This window comes from Calidris pugnax, unplaced genomic scaffold, assembly GCF_001431845.1.
Source record: "Calidris pugnax isolate Ruff unplaced genomic scaffold, ASM143184v1 scaffold75, whole genome shotgun sequence".
In the NCBI taxonomy this organism is placed as follows: domain Eukaryota; kingdom Metazoa; phylum Chordata; class Aves; order Charadriiformes; family Scolopacidae; genus Calidris; species Calidris pugnax.
Window position 1 is genome coordinate 787,765 of NW_015090908.1, and position 26,713 is coordinate 814,477.

Genomic DNA, 26,713 nt, shown 5'->3' on the forward strand with positions numbered 1-26,713 from the left:
ACTGTGGGGAGCACCAGGGAGCAGAGCACCTTGTGAAGCTTTTCTCCACAAGCTAAATGGTGTCGCGTGGCCTCGCAGACAAGTGCTGCAGGATTCAAATGGCTCTGCGTGACAGTTCTAAATCTCTCTTTGCCAATTGGTTAAAATATCAGGGTACCATGTTCATAAACACCTATTCATCACCCCAGTGAAGCAGCTGGAAATGGCACTAGGTAAGTTTGGTGGTTTTATTGTTGGTTTTTTTTTTTTTAGGGTAATGGTCTTTGAGCCCTCTGTGGGTGTCTCATAACTTCTGTCTCACAAATGCAGCAACAAGGTCATGCACACCAAGGTCATGCACACCAAGGTCATGCACACCAAACATTTAAGGGCATCTACAGGCAGCAACTGGTGCAGGCAACAGCGATTAATACCCATGTAAAAGACGTCCTTACCTTTCCAATGATGCTTCCAACTTCCTACAAAAAAAGAAGCCAAACATAAAGGAATTGACATGACAAAACGTGAAGACAATCCAGCCCAACCCTACAATGAAACAAAGACGTGGTGCACACCATCCCCAGCAGGAGGACAGGGCAGGGGGACAGGCGTGAGAGGGGCCACCATGCCACCGCACCACCCTTCCCATGAGCAAGAGGAAGACCTCTGCTCCCGGCAGCCTGGGGCCGAGGTGGGACACGTGGGGCTGTCTGGATGCCCGAGCAGAGCTGTGAGGAAACTCCTTCACTGGGAGCCCCTTACCTTGCCGTGCATCAGCAGGCGGATGGTGAGGGTGACGTTCAGGCCGCCTTCAGACACCTTTGACTCCATTTCCTCCTGGGGGATGGGAGAGGTGCGTTAGCTGGGAGGGCAGCCCTGGCGCGGGAGGAGACTGCACCACGGCCGTATCACCTGGGGACAGAGAGGGGAAAGGTTTTCTCTCAAAACAAGCAGGTTCCTCGCTGTGGGGTGGACCCCGCAGAGCAGCAGGGCATGGTAGAGCCACGGCTGGAGGAGCTGCAAGAAAGCTGCCGTGGGGGTACAGATTGGGCTGGCCACTTGCTGCAAGGACCACGCTGGATGCAAGGCTGGGAACAGCCCGGAGCTCTGCTGTGGCTTTGCCACCAGCTTCATGCAGAAGCCATTGTGGGAGCAAAGACTCAGGTATGGGAGGTGGCACAGCCAGATGGCCAGCCCTCACCTGCCTGAGCCGAAAACCAGCTGTGCCCAGCCGAGGGCATGGACGCAGGAGCAGGGAGTCCTTGGAGCAGCCAACCAAAATCCACCATTCCAGGTGGGAATGGACACTCGGAAAATCAAAACAGTCCTTCAACAACCAGGAAATGCCTATCTGACCCCAGGAGCACAGAGTGGGAAGGACAGAGTTGATGTCCCGATTGCTACCCACGTGCGTTTTCATCCCGACCCGTGAGCACCCTACACCCAGGCACTGCATCTCAGGACCACGCGACTTCCAGACGTTCATGCTTTGCACGTATCTAACGAAACCTCTGCCAGTTTTCCCAGTGCTGTCATGTTTCCTTCGCTTCCCAACCTCTCTCCTCCTCTGCCCTCTAGAGGGAAAAACACCACTGACGTTTTGAAGGCACGGGGAAAAAAAAAAAAAAGCACAGAACAGCAACAAATGCTTCCTTTTCTTTCCTGATGTCTCCTTAGTAGCATCTCTCTGCAAGGACTGGGCATTTGAAACGTCTCTGCAGATGGAGGCAAGAGAGGTGCCAGCATCCTTCTATGTGCAGTGCCGTGAGACTTGCAGCAATTTTCCCCCACCTTATTTAATCCCTCAGTACATATCAGACGGGAGATTTTTATCCCGGCCATGAGCATCTGGCATTTTCTTTTGCTCAGACAGGGACTTACGTGACAAAAAAATGGTGGGTAAACCGGTTCTCGAGTACTTCTTTAATGCAAAAAGGCAGTTGTGATGAACAACAGGCAGCAATGCACAAATCATGGCTGGGAGATGGGTTTGACATAAAACCTCGACTAAGAAGTCATTATGAAACTCAAAATGGAGAACACCCGTGTGGTTAGCAGGGAGATGGGGTTCCCACCGAGCTAACAGGAGACCAGCTCACTGGAATGAGGTTGCTTTTAAGCTACTTGTAGATGCTGAACTTGATGCCGTTGGATGTTACAACTGAAAAACCAGTAAAAACTCACTAGGATAAGAAATTAAATGCGTTGAAGATGTCAAGCCACAAGGCACTGTTAAGGGTGGGGAGGATGAGACTATTTCAGGGGAAGGTGGGAACGTTGGGGACCAGAGTCATGGAACGGGTTGACACAGGACAGCACAACGTGTGAGATCAGGAACCTTCTCTTTCAAGACCAAGCCCGCTGGAGGCAACCAATAAAGGAACACAAGTAACTGGTCACGTGGTTTAACCCTGTGCTGATTTCTGTGCATGGGAAGCAACGCTGAAAAGGGTGAACGTGCTGAGCTATGGAGGTCAGCATTGCTCGTGCTCCTGATGGGCCAGGAGTTCAAGAGCCTGCATGGAGGAGCTGCCCCCTCCGCACAGAGGGACAGCCATCCCCAGGGATGTCCTGTCCCAAGAGCAATCTAGCCCTGCTTCAGGGAAAGAAATAAAACCGTGACACCATTGCAGCCACCCATGGGACTAGTGCATCCCAGTGCAGAGGTGGAGCTCCCATTCCCGGCCGATGAGCATCCCCTAACCCCAGAGCCAGAGGAAGGTAGAGGCTGTTTACAACTGATGGTCAGGCTGTATCCTCAGGCAGTGGCTTTCATGACTTGCAGAGGCAGAATTTGAAAGCCATCTTGCTCCATACTACACCCTGAGGGCTTGCTTTTTTGCAAGCTGCCCAACTGCAGTGGGCTGGGCAGCCCCACCGACTGCAGGACCCTGGAGCAGTCCGGGCTTTGCCATCGGGGTGATGGACCCCCAAAGCCCAGCTGGGTGGCTGAGGTGCTTTAAACCCAAGCATGTCCTGGTGGCAGCAGGAGAGCTGGCAGTCTCGGTAAGGTGGCCCACTAAGGACCGGCCAAATTTGCCCTTTTGCTTTCACCAAAACGCCCTAGAGTGGCAGCCCTTACTGCGGGGGTGTCTGCCATCCCCTGGCTCCACATCCCTCGCAGGAGGAGCCCTGCATCAGGCCGTTATGTAAATGTTTCCAATTGATTGAAAAAGTGGGTCATGTGTTAGCCAAATGCTCCTGGCTTTAAGATTTATCAGCATTATTAAATTAAACACGCTTCATGCTCCAGTGAGCGGGAAAGCTACATTGGCCTTTTCTTAATCATACTAGTGAAAGGTAAGTCCTTTATAGGGGGGTTCATGAGCTCAATGGAAACGATGGGAACAATAGAGCTGAGGCATTTACCCTGGGCGCGTGCCTCCCTCCGCAGCCCTCATTCTTCACGGACAAAGGGCTGGGAAAAAAATTATCCCCCAAACGTCATTTTGAGCATTTTGGAGCATTCCCTGCCTGAAGAGAAACCCATCTCAGACCCTTCCTCTTCCCCGTTGTGTTCTGCCCAGTTCACAGCAGCTTTGAAATGGCTCCTTTGTGCATCTACTCGAAAGCCCCGAGGATACCATTACATCCAGTCTGAGGGATAGAGCAGGCACAGACCCCCAACTCCAACCCACTGCAAAGCAGGTGCAGCCCCGTAGATGTCAGAGGGGCAGCATTAGCAGACAGAAGTGTTGGGTTTGGCCCTGAAATGGAAGTTGCACAGCAAGTCAAGATGGGTATCACGCCTGGGCAGGCAGGGGGTCAGAGCAGCATCCTTCCACGCGTGGCCACAGCAGCAAACAGCCTCATGTCCTTGCACCCACAGTGAGGGGAGTTCTGCAGGGTGGGGAGCACCCACGCTCAGTGCTAATCTGCCCCAAAATAGCCAGGGAACATCTTCCCAAAGGATGACCCTGTTGCAGAGTAAATAGACCTTTGAAACACAACTGCCTTCTGGGAGAGTGCTTGGAGGAGGCATCGTCGGTGCTCAGAGCAGTTCGGTTCTTCCCTCTCCCTTGGTTTTGAGATTAAATGTGTTTATATTAAATTGTATTAATTGTAATATTGTGTTAAATGTATATAAATTATGGGAAAATTCCTTATCTATCAGAAATTCCCTGTGTCTGACAAAGCAGCTCAGGCACCAGTGACTGAGGAGAAGGAGAAGAGGAAAGAAAATGGAAACCCAGAACAGCAGAAAGACTCCTGTTCCCCACACGCAAATTTACGCATTCTGATTTTGTTCCCTTCCAGTTTTCAGAGGTGAGAGTGATTGCCTAAGCTGGTGCTCTTGCTTTTATGCTCACCAATACCTCACAAATGCTGGCACCCTCCTAAAATTTGAGCAAAATTTTCTAATTAAGAGAATTTTGAACACCCTGTACTAAATTATTCTAACGATCATCTCCCAGATGGGAGATGGCACACGAAGCAGAATAGGGTGAGGGAAACCAAGCTCTAGGCTGGACTTTGTTCTCCTCTGGTTTCCAAACAAGAGCTGGAAAAGCGGATGCTGGGATCCCTCCGAACAGGCGACAGCAGGGGTTGGGCTGAGATTGGGCAGAGATGGTGCCCCTGCAGGGGCCAGGAGACATCACTGCCTTTGCGCTTGCTGATGCCAGCCCTCCTCCTCCTCCTCCTCTTTTTTCCTCCTCCCATGCATCCCCTTGGCCTCCCCAGGCACATTAGCCACGTGCGAGCGAGTCCTGTGATGCAGCTCCAGAAAAAGCTGCCTATGCCTCCTCTGCAAATGCCCAGCGGAGAGCCAAGGCATCTGCTGCCATCCTGGGGGCAGCTGCCACGAGACAGCCCCCACCACCCTGGGACACAGCAGCAGCCGCCGCCTGCGTTTTGGAGAAGGTGGTTCATAAATGAGCTCCATCACAAAACTGCTCCTCTTGCTTTGGTGCTAGCACGGCTACTGCTTGCAGACCCCAACTCTAGGGGGAGGGTCTTTCTTATCTGCATTAAAGTCACCCTGGTGCTTTTGGGATGGATGGTCCTGCCAGAAGATAGACGCACAAGGTAGCATTTCTTTTGTAGATGTCCTCATGGAATATTCTCATCAGCATTACGGCTATCAAATTTCATGGCTTTAGCTAGGTACTTGTTTTGGGGGACACCAATATTTTGTTCAATCTGTCTGAAAACAGAGAGGACAAATCAGTGCAGAACTATCCCACAACCTGTCGACTGCCCGAAAGGTTTAGTTGGAAAGTTTACAGGCACTGCCAAACAAACTCAAAGAAGAAAGTGTCTGTCACCCGCCTCGTCCACCACACAGCTTCCAGAAAATCACACGTTCTTGACAGGTTTGGTCAGTGCAGGCTGGTAAACTCCAGCACCTCAAAGCCCTGTTGGCCAACAGATAAAAAACGGGGTGGTTGGGGTAACAGTCTGTATGGGGATGCTGTGCCACCTGCCTAGGAAGCCCTGTTGACCAACAGATAAAAAGCGGGGTGGTCGGGGTGACAGTCTGTATGGGGATGCTGTGCCACCTGCCTAGAGGACCACCCCCCCAAAACCCTACCCTGGAGCATCTTGGTGGTTGCTCAATGGCAATGCCACCCTGAAAAATATCCAACGTGCTTCCCAGGCTCTTTTGTGTTTCGGGACCCTTCCCACCACCAGAAAGCCAGGTGTTAAAGAAGACCACAAAGCTTCAGTGTCCTTCAGCCCACCACAACACGCTATGGCACAGCCCGGATTTCTAATGTGGTTGGCAGACTTTCATGTTGCGGATTAACATTTTGGCCAGAAAGTCCATCACACGGTACCACGTTCCACTGAGAGGGAGGAGATGTTTAAACACCTCTGACCTTTCAATATCCCCTTCACAAAACTCAGGCCAGCATTTTCTGACCCTTGGGAACTGAAAGATGTTCTAAATGTAGAGAAAAGCAGGGGAATACAGAAAAGAAGCTGCTTTTCTGACATGTTATGCTTTCTAGCTTGCTTTCCCAAGGACCACTGCTTACCACATGCGTAAGCAGGAGCTTTCTCCCCACTCATCTCCTGGCGGCTTGATCTGCCATTAAGACCTAATCTGGCGATTTTCAGCATTGCATTTTAGAGGCTGGGAAACACCACGATGCAGCTCGCTCAGGATTATGATAAGAACACAGTCTGGCCAGGTCAGGATGGGGGTAAATAAACAAGGAGTTAAAGTCAAGCATCCCCTTAAAACCCAGGCTCCAAACAGAAATACATCAGCCACTGGCAGGCTTCAGCTGTCAGAAGATGAAGCTGTGAGAGGACAGTTAGAACCATTTACATGAGTGACACAAAATGCTGTTTTGCAATAAAGCTGCATTTCCAGTTGCTGCCATTTTCCACGAATTGTAGTCATTTTGGTTGACCTTTCCTCTGCTCACTCTCCAGCTCCAGTGGAAATTTTTTAGAAATCTCAAACCAAAAAAGATAGCCTCCATGCTACCTTGGTACATCAGCCAGTAGTATATCCCTGGTTCTCACCTGCTCTTGATCTTTCCAAGAGCCATGGAAGACAACTATCCCTGCTCTTGCCCTCACAACAGGATTCTCTGGAGGCTTCATTCTTGGTTGCCTGCTCCTATTTCCCTCATTTTTCACCTGCTCCTATTTCCCTCACAGCTCACCCATCATCTGGGTGAGATGTCTCCACTCACGGCCCAGGACATCACTCAATGGCTGCTGACGAGCAATTATGACCTTCCTTCCCCTCCTTGCCTACGTGCACTAGAGGACCCTTCCCGTCTCGCTCACCTCTATGGCAGTTACCCCCATTACTATTGCAGGGCTGCAAATGCACCTTCCTCTGGATTCTCTGCTCCCTCTATGCTCTGCTGGCTGCTCTGCCCCCAAACTCAGTGCCAAGACCATCAGAGCAACCTCACCTGCTGCCTCCATTTGCTACTTCCATGCTTCAGGTGGTCTTCTAACTCCTGCTTTTCCCATTCAACCTCTTTGCTGAGTGCAACTCTTGCGAGCTCTTCTTTATTTCTAGACATTCATTTCCTACCACCTTCATGCCAGCATGACTTTCTCCCCAGGTCCCTTGCCCTCTAGAGAGCAGGGTTGGTTTTTTACACAGGGAGAGATATTGGCTCTAGGTATTGGTATTAGCCAGAGTTCAGGAGCATCAGGTACAACGGTCCATACCTCCAGCCCTGTTACACCACAGTGGGCTCAGCCACATCCCAGCCAAACGCACACCTCTGCTCTCAGACCAGCCCAAACCTGTGCTAGGACTGCTCTCCCCTCCAGAAAATTCTCTACGGCTTTCCTATATTTCTACTTCACTTGGTACACCCACAAGCTGGTATCAGGCTATGCATCCTGCTTTGGGTGTTGACTGTACCAGCCTCATTGGCCTCTGCTGAGCCCACTTTACATTCGTAGGTTTTCAGTGGGATTTCATGCATTTAAGAGTGATTTCTGACCCGATTGAGGAACAGAAATGCAGCATCACATACCTTTAGCACAGACCTGTCCCAGAGGGCGAGGAAAGCTAGCAAGTCTCTATAATGAAGAGTAGAACAAAGCCCTGGCTCCAGTCTGTGGACACTGTAAACCCAGGGAGGGGTGTCCAGTAAGAGTTCTTGCTCATCTGCTGAGCACCTTGCGGTTCATCGCAGCCTACTGCACCTCAACAGTTAACTAAGACCAGCAGCAGCCACCCACGGAAGTCCAACCCTGGCATGACTGGCGCATGGATGTGCAACCACGTGTGAAATCAGCATCAGGCCTCACACGTCAGATGGTGTTAGTCTCCACCATCTCTAAGGCAAGGCTGGTCTGAGGAGAACAACTGGTTTTGTTGCAATGGTGGTGCTATTATTGCCATCTTTTGTGCAATGGCTAGTGAGGAAAACCACAGCTTTTCCTTACTGATCACCCCAGGATGAAGGTCTTGCACGCAATAACTTCATCCCATGCGACAGGCCCAGCAGGATGAGAGCACCTCCCTCTTGCCATGATACATCTGCACAAGACAGAAAACCTGGAGGCTTATGCTCATTACCAGGTTTAGGGGAAATTTAGGAAGCTGTACCTGAGAGCTGTTATCTGCAGAGGGTGCAGAATTTCCACTCATTCACGTGAGCTGCTGCTGTGTTGCAAGAGGAGGCTGGACACACAACAGTGAGAGAAATGCAGTCCAGCAGGAACAGGCTATCAGATGCCCTTGTGCAACCCAGAAAACCCTGTCCGGGCTGGTATCAGGGCTTATTGATTGTGGCACCCTGAGCAAAAGCAGTGAGTTGAATGTGTTAAACCACCATCTCAACAAGCTGAGATAACCCTGCTTGAAATAATAAAGGGTCTTCGTTGAATCTGTTTCATTTTGCAGTGAATTAAAGCTGCTTTTGGAAGGCGAGGGTGAGCAGGTGGGTGGGAGCAACGCGCTTTAATTCGGCCACTTCCATTTCACCCCCTTAAGTTACTTCTGGAACAATTCGACAATAAAAAATAGTATTTTCAATGCATGTCAAAATGCTTAAGTACATCAGAAATTTTGCCTCATGAGGTGATGAGAGCCAATGCTCTTTGCACTGCTCAGCTGCCTCCATTGCAACTCAGTGACCAAGAGCATCCCTTTAGTGAGTGCTGGGTGGACTGAAGATGCTGTGCGCTGAGGAAATAACATTTCCTGGGATGAGGAGAGACACTCAGTCTCCTCAATCACAGCTTTTTCCTCCTGCAGGAAGGCAGCGCCGCATGGCACCCCCAGCCTGCGCCCCACGGCAGGGCTCAGCGCTGCAGAGCAGGGCAGATTCAGCTGCAGCAACCAAAGAGGCAGAAAAATAACCCCGAAGCTTTCCCGAATATAGCTGGAACGGCAGTGCCGAGGCCGGGGGCTGGACTTGAGGGCCACACTCCACACCTGCACCCCTGGCCGTGCCGTGAAACAGGAGCAGCGCCGCTGGCAGTGCCGCAGAGGAAAGGGGAAACTCGTGTGACAGGACGGGAGCTCATGGAGCACTTCTTCTGCAGCCACTGGCAACAAACACCCCGGGGATGAGCCTTCACAGAGTGGGGACATGCCCTACCCATAGCACTGAGGCAGTACCGAGGCTGGTCATTCTGTCCTACATAGAACCACAGAATCGCCTAGGTTGGAAGGGACCTTTAAGATCATCTAGTCCAACCATAAAAAAAACAAAAAACAACAAAAACCAAAAAACCACCAACACTAAACCCTATTCCTGAGTACCATGTCAACTCATCTTTTGAATACCTCCAGGGATGGTGCCTCAACCTCTTCCCTGGGCAGCCCATTCCAATGCCTGATGACGCTTTCCATGCAAACATTTTTCCTAATCTCCAGCCTGAACCTCCCCTGGGGCAACTTGAGGCCATTTCCTCTTGTCCCATGGCCTGTTCCTTGGGAGAAGAGACCGACCCCCCCTGGCTACACCCTCCTTTCAGGGAGTTGGAGAGAGTGAGAAGGTCTCCCCTCAGCCTCCTTTTCTCCAGGCTGAACACCCCCAGCTCCCTCAGCCTCTCCTCACTTTCTCCAGATCCCTCACCAGCTCCATTGCTACGTGCTACGTGGCATTGTCCTGAAAGAGCCAGGGAGGCCTCGGGGAGATGAAACAATTTGAAGATCTGGGGAAATGCTCTAAACCCCCCAAAAACACTTATCAGTGGCACTCCTGTTAAACAGGCAGGTGACTACCCAAGTTGGGGAAGCCAATGTACTGGAGAGAAGAGCAAGAAGCCAAAATGAGCTTGGCAAAGGGATAAAAATAAGACAGTTCAGCAAGACAAAGCCCTGAGCTTGGCTGTGTGCAATTAAGCACACAGAAACAGAGGAAGAGCTCCTCACCCACCCAAAAAGAGCTGGGAGAGACAACTCAACCTGCAAGTTCAGGATCTGCAGAAGGAAGCGAAGAATTACAAGGTGGGTCTCCACCAGAGATCCAGGCAGCAGAGAGCGACCCCAGATCCCTGGGGGCAGCAAACATAGCCCTCAGGTAAGGGCTGGAGGAACCAAAGCTCTGCAGCATTGGGGATGGGGAGGAGACAGGGTGATGGTCTTGAGCAAGGGGCTGAAAGCACAATGAAAAAGATTCAGGCCAGGCACAGGAAAAGAGCTTCCCCACAGTCATGTGCTGTCAGTGACAATGTCATTCTGCCAGTCATCATTGTTTAAATCTTATGAACATTTGTGTATTTGCAAATAAAGCTCATCTCTGTTGGACAACTGCACTTATAACCTTGACATTGTGCTGTGCCCAGGGTCGGTCGTGCTTCAGGGATGCACCCAATTTAGCCTTTTTTTCCCTAGCCAGAGGCTAAGGAACAGGACCCAGGAGATGCCGCCTCCCATGAGGAGATGCCTTGACAGATGCCCCAGGGATGTTCTGCCAGGGCTGTGCAGCAGCTCCAAAGGACCCTTGTCTTTTCTAAAGGACGCCAGCACAGCCAGCATTGGAAACACACCCCTCCAGGGACTGGGGGATGAGACAGTCAGACAGCAGTCCCCTGTGCGCCAGTTTTTACATCTCATTTTTCAGAAGGCCAAAGGACGCCCAAAAAAGGATGCTCACGGCCATAGGTCCACACCAACTGCTCATAAAGGAGGAGAGACCATGGGGAGCTGCACGGACCTTGGAGGACAAGCGGAATGTCCTTCAGCAGCTTGGAAACAAGAGGGCACAGCTCTGCAAAGAGCTCCAGGCACAACCCTGGCATCCTTCGAACTGGGGGAGCAGCTGAGAGGAGAGCACCTCTGAGGCCCCAGGGAAGCAGAGATGTATGGGCACATTTATCCCCCTGCCATGCCAGAGACTGCACAGCCTTAAACATAACCTCGAGAGGGTAACTCGTCCTCACCTAGAAGAGCTGAATGGACTTGACTAGCACAAGGCACCACCACTGCACGGCCTGCAAAGCTGCAACACCTGCAGAGCAGGCACCAAACCCCCCCACCACCACCATTTTTCTTGATCCAGTCACCAGGGACGTGGCTGCCTGCCCCCTAATCCTTCTCTCCACCTTGGCCCATCATGCTGCAGACCCCTTCTGGCATCCCGGATAGCTGCGCCCAGGGGGACACCTCCTTCCAGTGCATCCTCCAAAACTGATGAGGATGCAGCCAGCAGCATCTCCCCGCAACTCAGAGCAGTGGGCATCCTGCCCCCCCCCCGCCCCGACCCGATCCGTGACTCCCCTCATTCCTCTCCACCAGAGCCTGCTTAATCCCGCAGGCAGCAGCATCCCAATAATTTCCCTCCATTTTCAATCTGCTGATGTGGGGGCAGCCCGCAAATCCCTTCATCCTGAGAGCGAAGCAATCTACTGCCTCGTCTCATCACGTCTCCATTTCTCTCTCTAATCCCTGGAAACAGGGATGAGGCTTGCAGCGCACGGGCAGCCCTGGAGGGGTCTGTCCGGGCACCAGTGGACAGACAGACAGACAGACTTGGAGCAAACGGGAGCAGGCAGGAGGTGCCAGATCAAGATGGGCAAGGAGTATGTTATTTTGACCGTGCTCAGTCTCTACAAAACCCAACTGATTTAGCTGATTATTTATTTTATGAAAAAAAGAAAAAAAAAAAAAAAAAAGGAAATGGCAGCCCAATGCCAGACTGTGCAGGATGAAAGACGAGGGTTTGGGGATACTCTCATGAATGCCACTGGATTTTTCAAAGCAGCTGGGGCAGGTCCTAGCTTCTCTTGATCCAGGGATGGAGGAACCGGCAGGGCTTCCTATTTTCCCCCCAACACTGGGGACATAAGGGACAGACTAGGTACAGCGTCATTCTGCTGGTCCCCTCCACATTTAGGAAAATGCATGGGGACCAAGTGAGACCAACAGGGGATGCACGACCAGCCTGGCCCCATAAATCGTAGCTCCTCCAGGCTCAGGGCTGGATCCAGGGCTCTCCCTTTGCCACTTCTCCACAAGCCTAAACCCGTGACCTTCACTCCGGGCAGAGATGTTCTTTGGGAACGGGAGACTGATGGGAGATATGGGAAGGGATCTCCCTGCTCTGGAGAAGCATCGTTTGGTCAGGACAGAGTGGATCGGTCGGGATGCAGCGTTAACACCGTCCTCCTTTCCTCAAGCATCCATTTGCACAGGGCTGCAGAAGGCGGGGGTGAGGCCCTGCTCGGTGGCCACCACAAGGCCACGTCCTGCCTGACATTGCCCGCAGACGAAAGCACGGTGAGGAAGGAGGGCAGCATGTGACAAAGCCATCCGGCGGCTGCGCCGGCAGTGGAGCTGTGCTGCGTGGCCCCCGTCCCGTGCTCCGCCGCGGCGGCTCTCCCCGGCTTTGGCCAGCGAGGAGGAGGAGGAGGATGAGGGCCCTCGGCGGCTGGGGGGGGTGGATCGCTGCCGCGCCGCGCTCAGACCCTGACAGCAGGCTCCAAAACTGTCACTCCTGATCTGTTTTCACTTCAGCTAAACCTCAACCCTGATTAAAATCAAGGAGAGCTGCCTTCTCCTCTCTCCTTCTCCCCGTGGTAGGTCCTCTGTAACCTCAGGTCTAAACACTGAGCAAAACGCACCAGCGAGGGAATCGGTGAATCTGCTTGGATGGGAATCGGGGCTGCTGGGGAAGGGGCCACAACCACCCCTGTCCCCAGACCTAGCCCTGGCTGCCAGTGATAAGCCCCCACAGCGGTCCCATCCCCGTGGGGCTGCAGGTTCCCACCAAAATCCAGGGTGGGATGAGCCACCTATGCTCAGAGGGGCCTCTGCAGTGGGTGGATGGTGAATCCATGGGGTGGAGGAGGTCTGGTGTCGGGGGGGGGGGGGGCCCTGTGGCGGTCTCCCCTGAATAAAACAAAGACATTAAACCAGAAATACGCGTGTGGGCAGTTGCAGCACCAGGACGGATGCATTCAGCGAGGAAGCTGAAAACACCTCACCACGAGGACGGGGACAGCCCTCACCTCACCCAGCATTTAGATTCGCTTTCCGCTTCAGCTGGCCAAAAAGCAGCTGCAGAGGCCTGGCAAACTCGAGCCACGCGGGCTGCCACCCACCCTTGTGGTGCAGGAACGAGGGCTCCATCCCCGAGCCTGTCCCAGGGATGGGAAAGCATCATCCTCTGCTTCACCAAAAGCAAACGCCCGTCCCTCTGTGCTGGGCACGACCCCCCCACTGCAGGGAGCCACACTGGCCAGTGGCATCCGCTGCCAGCTACCAGCTCGTTTAGCAAAGCCTGAATAAAACAAAGACATTAAACCAGAAATACGCGTGTGGGCAGTTGCAGCACCAGGACGGATGCATTCAGCGAGGAAGCTGAAAACACCTCACCACGAGGACGGGGACAGCCCTCACCTCACCCAGCATTTAGATTCGCTTTCCGCTTCAGCTGGCCAAAAAGCAGCTGCAGAGGCCTGGCAAACTCGAGCCACGCGGGCTGCCACCCACCCTTGTGGTGCAGGAACGAGGGCTCCATCCCCGAGCCTGTCCCAGGGATGGGAAAGCATCATTCTCTGCTTCACCAAAAGCAAACGATTTGCTTCATTAGAGATTGGAGCCGAGGCTCCGAGCACTTTGCTGCTGGTGGGATTGAGCCCGTCCCTCTGTGCTGGGCATGAGCCCCCCCACTGCAGGGAGCCACACTGGCCAGCAAGGTGCCCGCTGCCCTCGCCACACAGAAAATGCCCATTTACCAAGCGGGTGTGCGACTTGGAGGAACAAAAATCACCATCGCCATCACCATGGCGGTCCTGGAACCACCCAGAAGAGCATCCCGCAAGGTGGTGAGCATCCCACCCTTCAGACACCCCCAGGACCCCTCTGCTTCCACCCCAGACCAGTGCTGGCTGCCGTGGGGCTGGTGTGCCAGGTCTGCTCTGCACAACCCGTGCCACCATTTCCTCATCCTTTGCACCCAAACCCCACCGCTTCCCTTAACGCATTTTGAAGGCAGAATTTGCACCTTCTGCAGTACGGACGTTACAACAACGTTGAAACCGCTTAAAGAGGTTTTATTTTTCCCTTGGTCTTCAGCAGTAGCCTTTTTTTTCCCCACCCCAAAACGATCGGTTTTCGTCAGACAGAAATGTTCTCTTAATTCAGCCAGATTAAAAGAATGGTTTTTACCGTTACTCCTCAGGAAGAAAGAATTTCAAATTTGCTTTTATATCTGAGAATACAAATTATGTTTATATAAATTAATCCATAAAAGAGGGGCAAAGTTTGAGACTAAGACCTTAAGAAATATTATTGAATTATTTTGGAATTCTATATTAAAATCAAACCTCCAGATATCGGGAAATCTGCCGGTTTTCAAGGTTTGGTTTCTGGATCAAAATGCAGGCTATCATCCGTCTTTGCATCCGTCAAAACAAAGGTCAATCATTTTATAGACACTTAAACACAACGCCCTTGATCCGCTGTTTCTGATTTATTTTTAAGTTGGACGTGACTTCCAAATAATAGAATAAGATTTTCTAATATGGTTCACATTAAAATTACATTATTCCAGAAAATTCAGATTACAAGAAAAATAAATCTGAGAACATTTTCCCTTTATAATAAGGAGATGATGTTCTGGCATTGATTTCAACAGCATTTAAGTCCTCCATAACTTTTGCAACTAAAATTTCGCTTTTCTGCTTATAAAAGCCATAGTGTAACCAAAGAAAATGCAACAGAAACGCAACAGTATCAGAAAGAATTTAGCCATCCTGAGTAAAATGGGTACCTGAAGGCAAACTGAGAATAAAATGATGTGAGCCTCATTATAAAAGGTGTTCCTCTCCCCAAATCAAATATCCCCAGCGCAAAGGAAAAAAAAAAAAGAAAATAGAACCAAAAACTTAAAAATTAAATCAAATAGGGTTGGGGGTTTTCTTACGTTGCCAAACCCAGATGTGATTAACATCTCTCTTATTTTAGTATCAAGTCCTTTAAGGCAATTTGTTTTGTGCTATTCCCACCTCAAGCGCATACATAAAGGACCCTGTCCAAAGCCTGCACCGTAAATCACGCAAATTAGGAATGGCTGAATATTCTGGTGAACGCAGAGATGGACACTTCCCTGCCCAGGGATATGAGCTTGGGCATTAGCCGCAAGACACAGGTAAAATTGAATTTTAGTAAAATGCAGCAGAGACTGTAACGGAGAACAACAATCTTGCTAAACAATTTTACAACAGTATTTTGCAAATCAGTTTTGCAAAAATATTTTTGCAAATATTTTATAGGACAGACTTGAGGAGCAGCCGTTCACTTAAGCTAACCCCCTTGCTCATGCATCTATTTCTCCCATAATCCCACCTCCCACCAACACAGATTTATATTTCCTATGCAGAGAATTCACTTAAGATGGCTCTTAAGCATTCCAACCTCTTTTAATCCATACTGGAGTCCCAGACCTGACTCATTTCATGATTCTTCCCTGATTTTCACCCATAGGAAAAGTTGCACGCGGCAGGTGGTCTTCCACCAACACAATCTTTTAAATCTTCTTACCTTCCCCAAAGAGCCGCTTTAGTGCCGATTTGGCGTGAGGGGGGGTCCGGACAGATGGCCAGCCTTTTCACGTTTGGAAAGGATGAGAAATGCTATGGGGGAAAAAAATCCCAGTGATTTTTGCTGTACGGCACAGAGGGCTCCAAACCTCATTGGCCCTGGGAGAGCCACCACGTGGCACAGGATGAAGAGCACATGACCCATTTTCTCCCAAATCCCTCTGTTTGCTGGAAAGGGGGATGCACCCACTGCTCATCTTCTCGTTATTTCAGTGGGCTTTGATTTTTTTTTTTAATTTATTTTATTATTTTTTTAAAGGCCACTGATTGAATTTTAGTAAAATGCAGCAGAGACTATAACGGAGAACAACAATCTTGCTAAACAATTTTACAACAGTATTTTGCAAATCAGTTTTGCAAAAATATTTTTGCAAATATTTTATAGGACAGACTTGAGGAGCAGCCGTTCACTTAAGCTAACCCCCTTGCTCATGCATCTATTTCTCCCATAATCCCACCTCCCACCAACACAGATTTATATTTCCTATGCAGAGAATTCACTTAAGATGGCTCTTAAGCATTCCAACCTCTTTTAATCCATACTGGAGTCCCAGACCTGACTCATTTCATGATTCTTCCCTGATTTTCACCCATAGGAAAAGTTGCACGCGGCAGGTGGTCTTCCACCAACACAATCTTTTAAATCTTCTTACCTTCCCCAAAGAGCCGCTTTAGTGCCGATTTGGCGTGAGGGGGGGTCCGGACAGATGGCCAGCCTTTTCACGTTTGGAAAGGATGAGAAATGCTATGGGGGAAAAAAATCCCAGTGATTTTTGCTGTACGGCACAGAGGGCTCCAAACCTCATTGGCCCTGGGAGAGCCACCACGTGGCACAGGATGAAGAGCACATGACCCATTTTCTCCCAAATCCCTCTGTTTGCTGGAAAGGGGGATGCACCCACTGCTCATCTTCTCGTTATTTCAGTGGGCTTTGATTTTTTTTATTTATTTATTTTATTATTTTTTTAAAGGCCACTGAGCAAATCGGGTTGCCTCAAGGCAATGAGGGCGAACCAACCAACGCGTTCAACATGAAAGAGAAAGGAGCTCAGGAGACAAGCACCGGGGCACCGTCCGTGCGTGAGGGGAAATTGGGAGATGCTTTACCAGGGTGCTGGCAGAGGGGTGCCTGCCCTCCCGCTCTGAGGACAGAGCCTCTGGGAGGGAGAGGAGGGAGTGCAGCAACACAGGTTTGGCTGCTGGTGACGGGCTGTGTTAACCACCCATCCCGGAGGCAGGCAGCAGCAGAGGGATGGACCAGGCTGGAGCCCTGACTGCAGAGCTCCGGCTCAGCTGGCTCCCTGAGTCTTGGAGGAAAAGGATGTGCTACAACTGCTCCATCACTAAAAAAAAAAGATCATCTCAGAATCATAGAATCACAGAACCGCTTAGGTGGGAAGGGACCTTTAAGATCATCTAGTCCAACCATTAAAAAAAAAACAACAACAACAAAAAAATCAACCCAAAAAACCCAAACAAAACCCACACCAACACTAACCGTATTCTCATGTCAATTTGTCTTTTAAATCCCTCCAGGGATGGTGCCTCAACCCCTTCCCTGGGCAGCCCATTCCAATGCCAAAATACCCAAACAAAACACACACCAACACTAACCGTATTCTCATGTCAATTTGTCTTTTAAATCCCTCCAGGGATGGTGCCTCAACCCCTTCCCTGGGCAGCCCATTCCAATGCCTTATGACCCTTTCTGTGAAGAAATTGTTCCTAATCTCCAATCTGAACCTCCCCTGGTGCAACTTGAGGCCGTTTCCTCTTGTCCCATGGCCTGTTCCTTGGGAGAAGAGACCGACCCCCCCCTGGCTACACCCTCCTTTCAGGGAGTTGGAGAGAGCAATAAGGTCTCCCCTCAGCCTCCTCTTCTCCAGGCTGAACACCCCCAGCTCCCTCAGCCTCTCCTCACAAGACTTGTGCTCCAGACCCCTCACCAGCTCCGTTGCCCTTCTCTGGACACGCTCCAGCACCTCAATGTCTTTTTTGTGGTGAGGGGCCCAAAACTGGACACAGCCCCCAAGGTGGGGCCTCACCAGTGCCCAGTACAGGGGGACCATCACCTCCTGAGTCCTACTCCCCACGCTGTTCCTGACACAGGCCAGGATGCTGGTGGCCTCCTTGGCCACCTGGGCACACTGCTGGCTCATGTTCAGCCCACAGGCCACCAACACCCCCAGGTCCTTTTCTGCCAGGCAGCTCCAGCCACTCTGCCCCCAGCCTGGAGCTGCAGGGGGTTGGTGGGACCCAAGGGCAGGACCCGGCCCTTGGCCTTGTTGAACCTCATCCCTTTGGTCTCAGCCCATCCACCCAGACTGTCCAGGTCCCTCTGCAAAGCCTCTCTACCCTCCAGCAGGTCGACCCTCCCACCCAACTTGGTGTTGTCTGCGAACTGACTGAGGGTGCACTCAATCCCCTCGTCCAGATCATTAATAAAGATGTTAAGGAGAACCGGCCCCAGTACCCAGCCCTGGGGGACAAAAAAATCTCATGCCCATGCATTGCTCCTGACCTGCCTCCTGCCTGACGCCATCCTTCACTGCCCTCCCTGCTAACGCACAGTGGTTGTACCGACCAACTGCTCCAAGAGACCACAAGTCTCCTGCTTTGGAGGCAGAGGGAGACAGCTTTCTTGGAAGAAAGACCAAGTGCAGTGGAGGGGATGTGGCACACTCCAGGTGAGCATTGCCTGCTTCCACTACTGTGTGGCCATGCCAGACTCAAAGGGCATTTTAAAGTGTCCCCCCACAGACACTCGCCAAATCTAAAATGCAGCACAATTCTGGGGATGTTCCACTCCAGAAGGGTTCTCAAGGCCCTGTGGAGCAAGGCAAGACAAGCCACAGCTCCCAGCATCTGACTGATGATGGAGGTCCCTCCTTGCCCAAGCTTTGTGTTTACCAGGGGACAGCAGCTCTGAGCCACCACATCCCAGGCAGCCATGGTCCACAGGCCAAGCAGCTCCTGGCGTTGTCTCGTTAACCACAGGTACTAGCCCATCATTTTCAGGATACTCATTCTGGGGAATGGAAAAAGAAGTTTTGGAGCCAGAGACATCCTCTTGTTTTTCTCACCAAAGTCTATAGGTCATGCCAGTCTGAAGCTGCATTTTTCTGGCAACCTGAGTCTCCACCTGGCAAATCCCTCGGCTGTGTCACCTTGTCATGCCAGCGATATGCCCATTCATCACCCCTGCCAATGAAAAGCTCCAGGTGAATCTGTGTCTGGCATCTGCCCTTGAATTTCAGTGATGTTACTTCTGTAGAGCAGCTGTCACCAGCCATCCCATCACCCAAGGGCTTGAGCCCTTCTTATCTAAGGGTAACACCCAAGGCTCCTTGAAGACCCATCTGAGCTTGGGCTTTGGTGAGAAAGCACAACTCTGGCCACCTCCATGCCTTCTTGGCATCACCACCACTTCCCAACCTGGCACTCAGCCTGGCTGCTGGTTCTGCATCACGGCTCTCCCCCAGCACACAACTCTGCATGGGGACAGGAGGTATCAGTAGGACAGTCCCTATTTCCAGGTCCTTCCCGAGGCCAGACTGTCTCACCATGCTGTTACCAAAGACAGAAGTACAGCCATAAAATGCCCCAAACCATGTCGAGAAAAGCAGGGTTTCACCTGAGATCCTCTCTGGCTCGGAAGGTCATTTCTCCAGCCACCAGCCAGACAATGGGGCATGTTATTCCAACAAATACAAGCGGAGAGAGAAACTTGCCATGCTCAAATACAAACTACAGACATAGCCAAATGTGTTCAGCTCGCTGCTTTCCCCTCCCACTGTGTTTTGCAATGGCCAACGTCCAAAGGGAGAGAAGAAAGCCCCCCACCTGCCAGCCCCGCAGCTCCCCGTCCACAGCCCCTCATCCTTCCCCAGCGATGCCCAGCTAAATCTGGCTCCCAAGTAATCTTCTGAATTATTATATAATAGAGAGGCAGGCAGAGAAATCATTTTAGGCTGCTCTGTCAATAGAAAGCAAGCTGGATTAAAAGATCAGAACAAGCAATACTTAGATTAAAATGGTTTGTTATTTGCAGCTGCGGAAAATCTGTGGCTAAAGCACGGAAGATGCTGAGGGAAGGTGCATCATCTTTCTTTTCCCCCCAAAAAGAGTTTCCTACGTATTAGCCAAGTCAAGTTCTAGGTTTCCAACCTACGCTTGGGTTTTATGTCCCAATGGGTCCAAGAAATACAATTTGTCAGTTTGTACGGCATTTTCATAGAATCATAGAATCGTTCAGGTTGGAAAAGACCCTTGGGATCATCGAGTCCAACCATCTCCCCTACTCTACAAAGCCCTCCCCTACACCATGTCCCTCAGCACTGCATCTAAACGGCCCTTAAACACATCCAGGGATGGTGACTCCACCCCCTCCCTGGGCAGCCTATTCCAATGCCCGACCACTCTTTTGGTGAAAAATTCCTTCCTAATGTTCAGTCTAAACCTACCCTGTTGGGGGTTTTTATCTAAAGACTCACGAGCAGGCGGAGATGCTTCAAGTTACATTTTGCTCTGCAAGCCCAGCCCAAATCAAACACCACCATCACATCCCTACTTGCTAAGATGTCAGACCCCTTGAACCAGGGGATGTGGCTGGGCAAACAGCTTCGTTATCTATGAGAAACGGGCCTCCTGGCACACAGCATGGGTTTTATCGGTGCTTTTGCCTTTATCCTGTGCCTCCCCACACCCCGAGCTGAGGGCAGGCAGATGCCAGGCCCAGAGGTGTCGGAGAGGTGGCCGTGGCCGGGAGAAGCCCCTCAGACAGCAGGGCAGCTCTCTGCTATAGGGCGCCTGTATGGCGTCCCCCTGGCCCCCAGCAAGGTCGATGGCAGCGGGTGCCATGCCAGGCCCCGCTCTGACTGATGGCTTTGGAAAGGCGTGAAGGGGAGGCAGGAAAAAAAAACCACCCACAGTGAGAAAGGGACCCGGCACGGGGGGCCGGGCTCTCCGCAGGGCACAGAGCTCATCAGCCGCGTCCCCGATCGACGCCGCCAGCTCTGCTCGTTCACCTTCAAGTTCAGATTAAGCAGAAGGGTCAAACTGGGAAATCGTTTGCCACCGGCGGGCATGTCCCCTTCACCACCTTGCAGCCCTCATGGTGCACTGTGGACAGCTTTTCCCCTCTCCAGCACGGACAATTCCCACCCCAGCACCTTGCTTGCCCCACAGCATCTCCAGCTTCCAGCACCAGCAGTCACCACTCATCGCCTTGCCTTGGTGCAAGATGGAGGAGCAGCAGTTTTCCAGGTGGTCTCCAAAACCAGAGTCCTCTTCCAGGTGTCACTTTCTACCTGTAGTTTTTCCATAAAATAGTCATGATACTACACACACAGGATCAGCTATGAGTTCAAAGGATGACATTCCCTCCTGCCACAGGTCCAGGACACGGACTTGAAGGGGACTTAGCACTTAAAATGAAAACCACACCTTGCTTTGCATTTTGAGCCAGAAGCTGCCAGCTTGCAGAGAGCTGGGCACCAGGCTCCTCTCCTGCCTGCAGATGTGGGAGAGGGGCCTGGGAGAAGGGATGGGACATTGAACAGGGAGCATGAAAAGGCAGAAAAACGTGGTCAGAGACCTTCCTGGAGGGAGGTTGGAGCTGTGGGATGCTACGATGTTCATCCAAATGGTGCTTTAATAACCACTTATTGCAGAAAAGTGTCTTCACTAAGGCCAGAGAACACAACACGTTTGCTGGACAGATTTGGGTTATGAGCACTTGTGGGAGGACAGTTTGGGGACTGGGACCCAGGCTGCTCAGTTCCCCCACCGAGGCTGTGGCCTGGTTTTCCTGGATTCGGCTATGGGGAGCTCTTCCCCAGGACCTGCCATGATGAGGGGAATGCCAGCAAGCGGGGAAGAGGCAAAGCCCTCCTGGGATGATCTCTCAACTATGTTCTTCCTTCAGCTTGTGGCTCCTAGCTACCTCAGGAAAGCCAAAGCCACCCCCCACCCCTGAAAAACCCCCTCCATAGATGGATGTGTGAGTTAGAGGCTGCCCCTAGCACACAGGAGCCGCAGACGGTGACAGCAGGGACCTCAGATGACCCATGCTCAAGACGAGGTATGACCGGTACCCACCACATCACCTTGGACAAGCCTCCTCGCAGGTTTTTGAGCCAGTTCTAGCCTTTGTGCTCTTTACTGGGTCACCTGCAGCTCCTCTGAGAAACCCTCCATCCACTTATCCAAAACACACCATCTTCTCGCAGGTATAGGATGTTGCTCTGGCTGGTCTCTCCCAGGGCTTTAGGTGCAGAAAACAAGGATTGGTGACACTTTTAAAAGGAAAGGGAGGAGAGAGGGGGGTTTGTCTGTCGCTGTCTGTCGCATCTCTGCCTGATGGAGCTACCTTCTCACTCAGAGATGTGTTTCTTTCTCTTGGCTAATGGAAAATGTTGCCCCACCATCCATTTGCGACAGTCAATGCCTGGGACAACGGGATGGCCCCGGGCCAAAGCAGATCTAATTTAGGAACAAAAGCGGAGTGGCTGATGAAAACCACCCTGTCTATGCACTTCCCAGCCCCGCTCTTTAGCTGGTTTTAATGGACCCACGTGACCAACGCGGCAGGAAGCAGGTGGCCAAGAGCAAGGAGGGCAGAGACGTGCGCGGACGCAGGACCCTTTGCAGAAAGAGGCCCCAGCAGCCAAGCATCCCTCTCACAGAAGCCCTGTTAGCAGGATTGCACCACGCAGGCAGAAAAACACCCTTCCCCTCTTTTTTTTGCCCATGCAAAAAGCCGGGTCCCTGCGGGGCAGCAGCACCTCCGCGTGTAGAACCCAACCACCTCCTCCCTGCAGGAGCTTTATAGCCCACGGGAGACAGTGGGGCAGCTGCAAAACACCCCCTCCCCAGGCTCTGGAAAGTGGCTGATCTCGCCTTACCTTACCCTGCAGGTTGGCCTGGAGCTCCAGAGCAATTCCTCGGAGGGTCCGGTGGCACCAGAAAAGGGCATGCTGAGCACGGGGCGGAAAACGCGTCCGCGGCACGAGCCTGCAGAGCAGGAGAAGGGCAGAGGTTAGGCACAGGCAGCTGATGGCTGCTCACCATCCAGGAAAAGTGAATTTCAGAGAGAAATAAAACACGGTTTGGGTTGGGAGGGACAGAACAATCAGGAACACCGCCTCCAGGCTGTTCATGAGACAGGGAGCAAAGCCCTAGCTATACTTTCCTCTACATCCAGAGCAGGTTTGGGCAGGTCCTCAAGGGAAGTCATCTGAAGAGATGGTCTGTGGAGGAAGGGGTCCTCAGGACACAACCCCCCAAGTGACCACAGCCCAGCAGTCCAGCTTGTGGGAACAAGTCCTATGAGGAGAGGCTGAGGGAACTGGGCATGTTGAGTTTGGAGAAGAGGAGGCTGAGGGGAGACCTCATTGCCCTCTACAGCTCCCTGAAAGGAGGGTGTAGAGAGGTGGGGGTTGGCCTCTTCTCCCAGGGGAATAATGACAGGAGCAGAGGAAATGGTCTGAAGTTGGGGCAGGGGAGGTTTAGATATTGGGATCTTGGGAAGAATGACTTTCCTGAGAGGGTGGTCAGGCACTGGAACAGCCTGCCCAGGGAGGTGGTGGAGTCACCATCCCTGGAGGTATCTAAGAAACGTGTAGATGTGGCTCTTCAGGGCATGCTCTAGTGCCCGAGATTATTGGGGTGTGGTGGGGTGTTGTATGTGGTGCTGTTGGTATGGGGCTTGGTTGGTGGGTGTTCTGTGTTGTGGTGTTTGTTGTGGGTGTGGTGGGGGTTTTTTTGTTTTGGTTTGGGTTTTTTTGCTGTGTGGTTGGACTCCATGATCTCAGAGGTCCCTTCCAACCACCGAGATTCTGTGATTCTGTGAAGTGCCCCCACAGAGGGAGAGCAAACCAGGGGTCTCCTTCATCCAGAAATCTCACCACCACAGCAATGGAAAGAATCCAGCACGTTTCCGTGACATGGGTGCAGGGTTATTTTTGTTGTTTTATTTTTGTTGCTGCTCCCAATAAGTTAACTGGGGCATGCACTACCCGTCAATAAAATCAATTGAGCAGCCCGAGCAGTTAATAAGCTGAGTGCCGGAGGGCAGAAAAACCTCTCCATCACCCAAAATATTCTTCAGGCAAGCTGCAGGCCCCGCTCGTCGCTCAAACTTGGTGCTGCTCTTGACCTGCTGGGGCAGCTTCTGTGTTATAAGGGGAAACCTTCCTCTTCCCAGTGTCTCAGCAGCCACCACGCCTGTCCCCAGAGACCTAGGCACGAGGGGCTGATGCTTCTGCCACGGGAAGGAGCCTGTTGGTGGGAGGGGAGCCCATGGGACCCCCCAAGGTCAGTCTTCAGTCCCACCTGCTGCTCACAGCAGTGTCAGCACTGAGATCAGACAAGGTTGCCCAGGGCTTTACCCCTTTGAGGCTTAAAAACCTGCCAGGGTGGAGACTGCACAGCCTCTCTCAATGACCAACTATCCTCAGAATTAACATTTTTTCCCCCACAATATCTTATATGTCTCTCTGAACAGCAGCCATGTCCCCCAAGGTAGTGACTGCATCCCTAGCTTGCGTCACCAGCAAACAGGACAGGTCTCAAACAAATTGCCCAAAATAAATTAGAAAGGATGGAAAGCCCAAACGGCGACTCACCGTTGGAGGAGCAGCAGGGGCAGGTCGGGGAGGCCGTGGGGCAGAGGGCTGGGGGTCAGCGGAGGAGGCAGCAGGGGAGGACCTGAAAGGCAGCACAACATCTCAGCACCCTGGGCTGCCCTATGAAACCCCGACCAGCCCCCCGACCCGAGAACTCGCAAGATCATCCTCCTGACACCACCACTGTGGCCAAGGACAACCCAGGGGATGTGGAAGTGTGTAGGTAGAACAGTCCTGTGCAGAGGAATCCTTGCTAATTATTTTTTTTAATGCTGATTAGCACAAGCTTCTGGTCACTGATTCCAGTATTGAGAACAAAAAGGAAAACCCCTGACCACGGCACAAGCTTCATCGAAATATGTGTGAAAGAGGGGGCTCAGACAAGGACTCAGGATGCTGGAAGGACAAGGGGTGGCAAAGAAACTCCATGTCCTGCTCTACTGCACCAGCGCAAGCCCCTCCATCCCAGCCCCACAGGCACATCCCACCCCCCCACTGCCCAGGCAAGGCTTAGCATTATGGAAATGTGTCATTAAAGAATTTGTCGGCACTTGTCTTAATAAAATATTGGTCTATCTCCCAGCAGTTTGCTTCTTGTACAACCCTTCTGCCCCTACTTCTGTTAGTACACGCTGCACGGTAAGACCCCAACCACAACCCTGTAGCCTTGCACTGAGCACCATGTGCGTACCCATGCACAGAAAACTCCTGCTTCCAGCACAGCTTGTCCCTCTAAATGTTTGGTGCAGGTAGAATTGTAAGCCAGTCTCAAAAACTGCTATTTCTATGTCTTTCAGCCCCCTGAGATGTACAGGAGCAGGTCAGTCAAGCCACACGCTTGTGGAGCCCCCTAAGTTGTGCTCTCTGCGATTGAGGTGCAGGACACCTCCAGGTATGGACTTGCCTGCATTTCCCAGAGGACTAGCACTGTGCTGGGGGCAAACCTCAGTTCCAGCATGGGCATGAGGGCACCTCCAATAATCCAAAAGCTGTCTCCAAGCAGAAACCTCAGCACTGCAAATCACGTCTCGACCATGGCTGCTTTAAGCAATCTCCAACACCTTCTGTGGGGCTGCCTCCAGAAGATCTCTGCCAGACGTAGCCATCCAGCAGCACCACCACGGCCGAAGAGACTCTGGCTGTGGTAGCTGCCTGTGTCCCCCCGTTACACAACAGCAGGGTATTGCTCATCAGTGACCAACGCAAGGCAGGCAGCAGTTGTCTCAAAAGGGAGCGCCACAAGCTTATGGACAAGCAACTTCTTGAACTACTGGTAGACTATCATGCTCACCATCATCTCTCAAATCCTCTCTCCAGCACAGCTAAAGCCTCTACACCTTGTGTCTGCTCTGGCAGTACAGGCAGGAGAGACAATTTTTATTTTTCCTGGTTGTTTCTCTCCAGTGACACATCCATTGGTGCCATGAGAAAGACATCAGCAAGGTTATCACACCAAAAGCTTTCTATCTCCTGTTCCATGGCAGCGGAGAGCATGACTCCTCACCTGCATGGCCAGCTTGCCATGGACTAGGTCCCATTAGCAAATTTCACCACCAATATTCATGAGGGGTCACCCCGGATGCTAAAGGAGTCATTTGTGAAGAGCAGAACAGCAGAGGTGTCCAGACCCCAGCAAAATCACACCTATTGCTCCCAGATGAAAGCACCTGAGGACGCGGTGAATTCCAATGCGCTGATGTGGCCAGTGCCCCCCAAAATCAACCTTTGTAGACTTCGACATTTCAATAACCTTAACTCATCCCAGAGAGGCACCATGCATCCTGAGTAGCATGGACCCCATGCAGGACAGCAATCCCCAGGGGCTCAGCAGCACCTTCAGCTCAATGCCATCTGTGCACACTGGAGGACTCTCAGCCACCTGGTTCCACGGGGCTCAAAATTTCACAATATTTGGTCTTAAGGGGGTAAGAAGGAGTCACAGAGATGTGGCAAAATGTTCTCTGAAGGAGAACTGTGCGTGGTTCCTCACTCTTGCCCAGCCTCAGAGGTGAGGTACTTCCACATACGAGCAGGTCTTGTGACTGGTCCCATGGGGCCGTAACAAATCCCCCATTTTTACTCAGGGTGAGCAAGCTGATAAGCACTGCCCTTGAGGACATCTGTGGGCATCCAAAACGGCACCTAGGCATGGGAGTTATCCCTGGCACTGCCTTGGTGGGTGTCCAGAACACCCCAGCTCACAGTCTGCTGCCCAGCCCAACCCAGCAGATCATGCTGGGGATCATTTTAAGGGTCCCCCAAAGCAAAGCTTGCTCAGGCAAAAACAGATTTTCAGCAGCCCTGTACCATGTCTCCCCATCTCTGCACCTACAGTGGGCTGACGATGCAGAAACAGCCCCCTCAGGACTCTGGCATGCTGCCTCTGGCAGGACTCAGGATGCTGCCCTATCCCACCATCTCAAATACCAGCAGGTCCTTCCATATCCCCTACAACATAGCACCCCCGCCCCTTCAAAAAGAAAAAGTCTGCTCCAACACCCACCCTGCCTCTCCTGTAAACTCAGCGAGCCAAGCTGGACTTCAGCTTCCCCCCACCTGGGAGTATTTGGCTCTTTGTGTCCACCGGGTGCCTTGCTTGGCCCTCTGGTTGGGATCGTAGGGCA

At 51.9% G+C, this 26,713-nt stretch overlaps 1 protein-coding gene across 5 annotated transcripts in view; it reads right to left on the reverse strand.

The window, feature by feature from the left end:
* PCBP3 (poly(rC) binding protein 3) overlaps positions 1-24,096 on the reverse strand; it is a 57,784-nt gene extending 33,688 nt beyond the window's left edge. For all 5 annotated transcript variants that reach the window (XM_014949248.1, XM_014949247.1, XM_014949246.1 and 2 more), the window contains exons 1-4: positions 24,090-24,096; positions 22,373-22,476; positions 742-816; positions 435-458 (exon numbers count right to left, since the gene is read on the reverse strand). In XM_014949248.1, the coding sequence (XP_014804734.1) occupies positions 435-458; positions 742-816; positions 22,373-22,438 (165 nt within the window). In that variant the 5' untranslated portion in view covers positions 22,439-22,476; positions 24,090-24,096. The remainder of the gene's footprint in view (positions 1-434; positions 459-741; positions 817-22,372; positions 22,477-24,089) is intronic.
* Between the last annotated feature and the right edge of the window lie 2,617 nt (positions 24,097-26,713).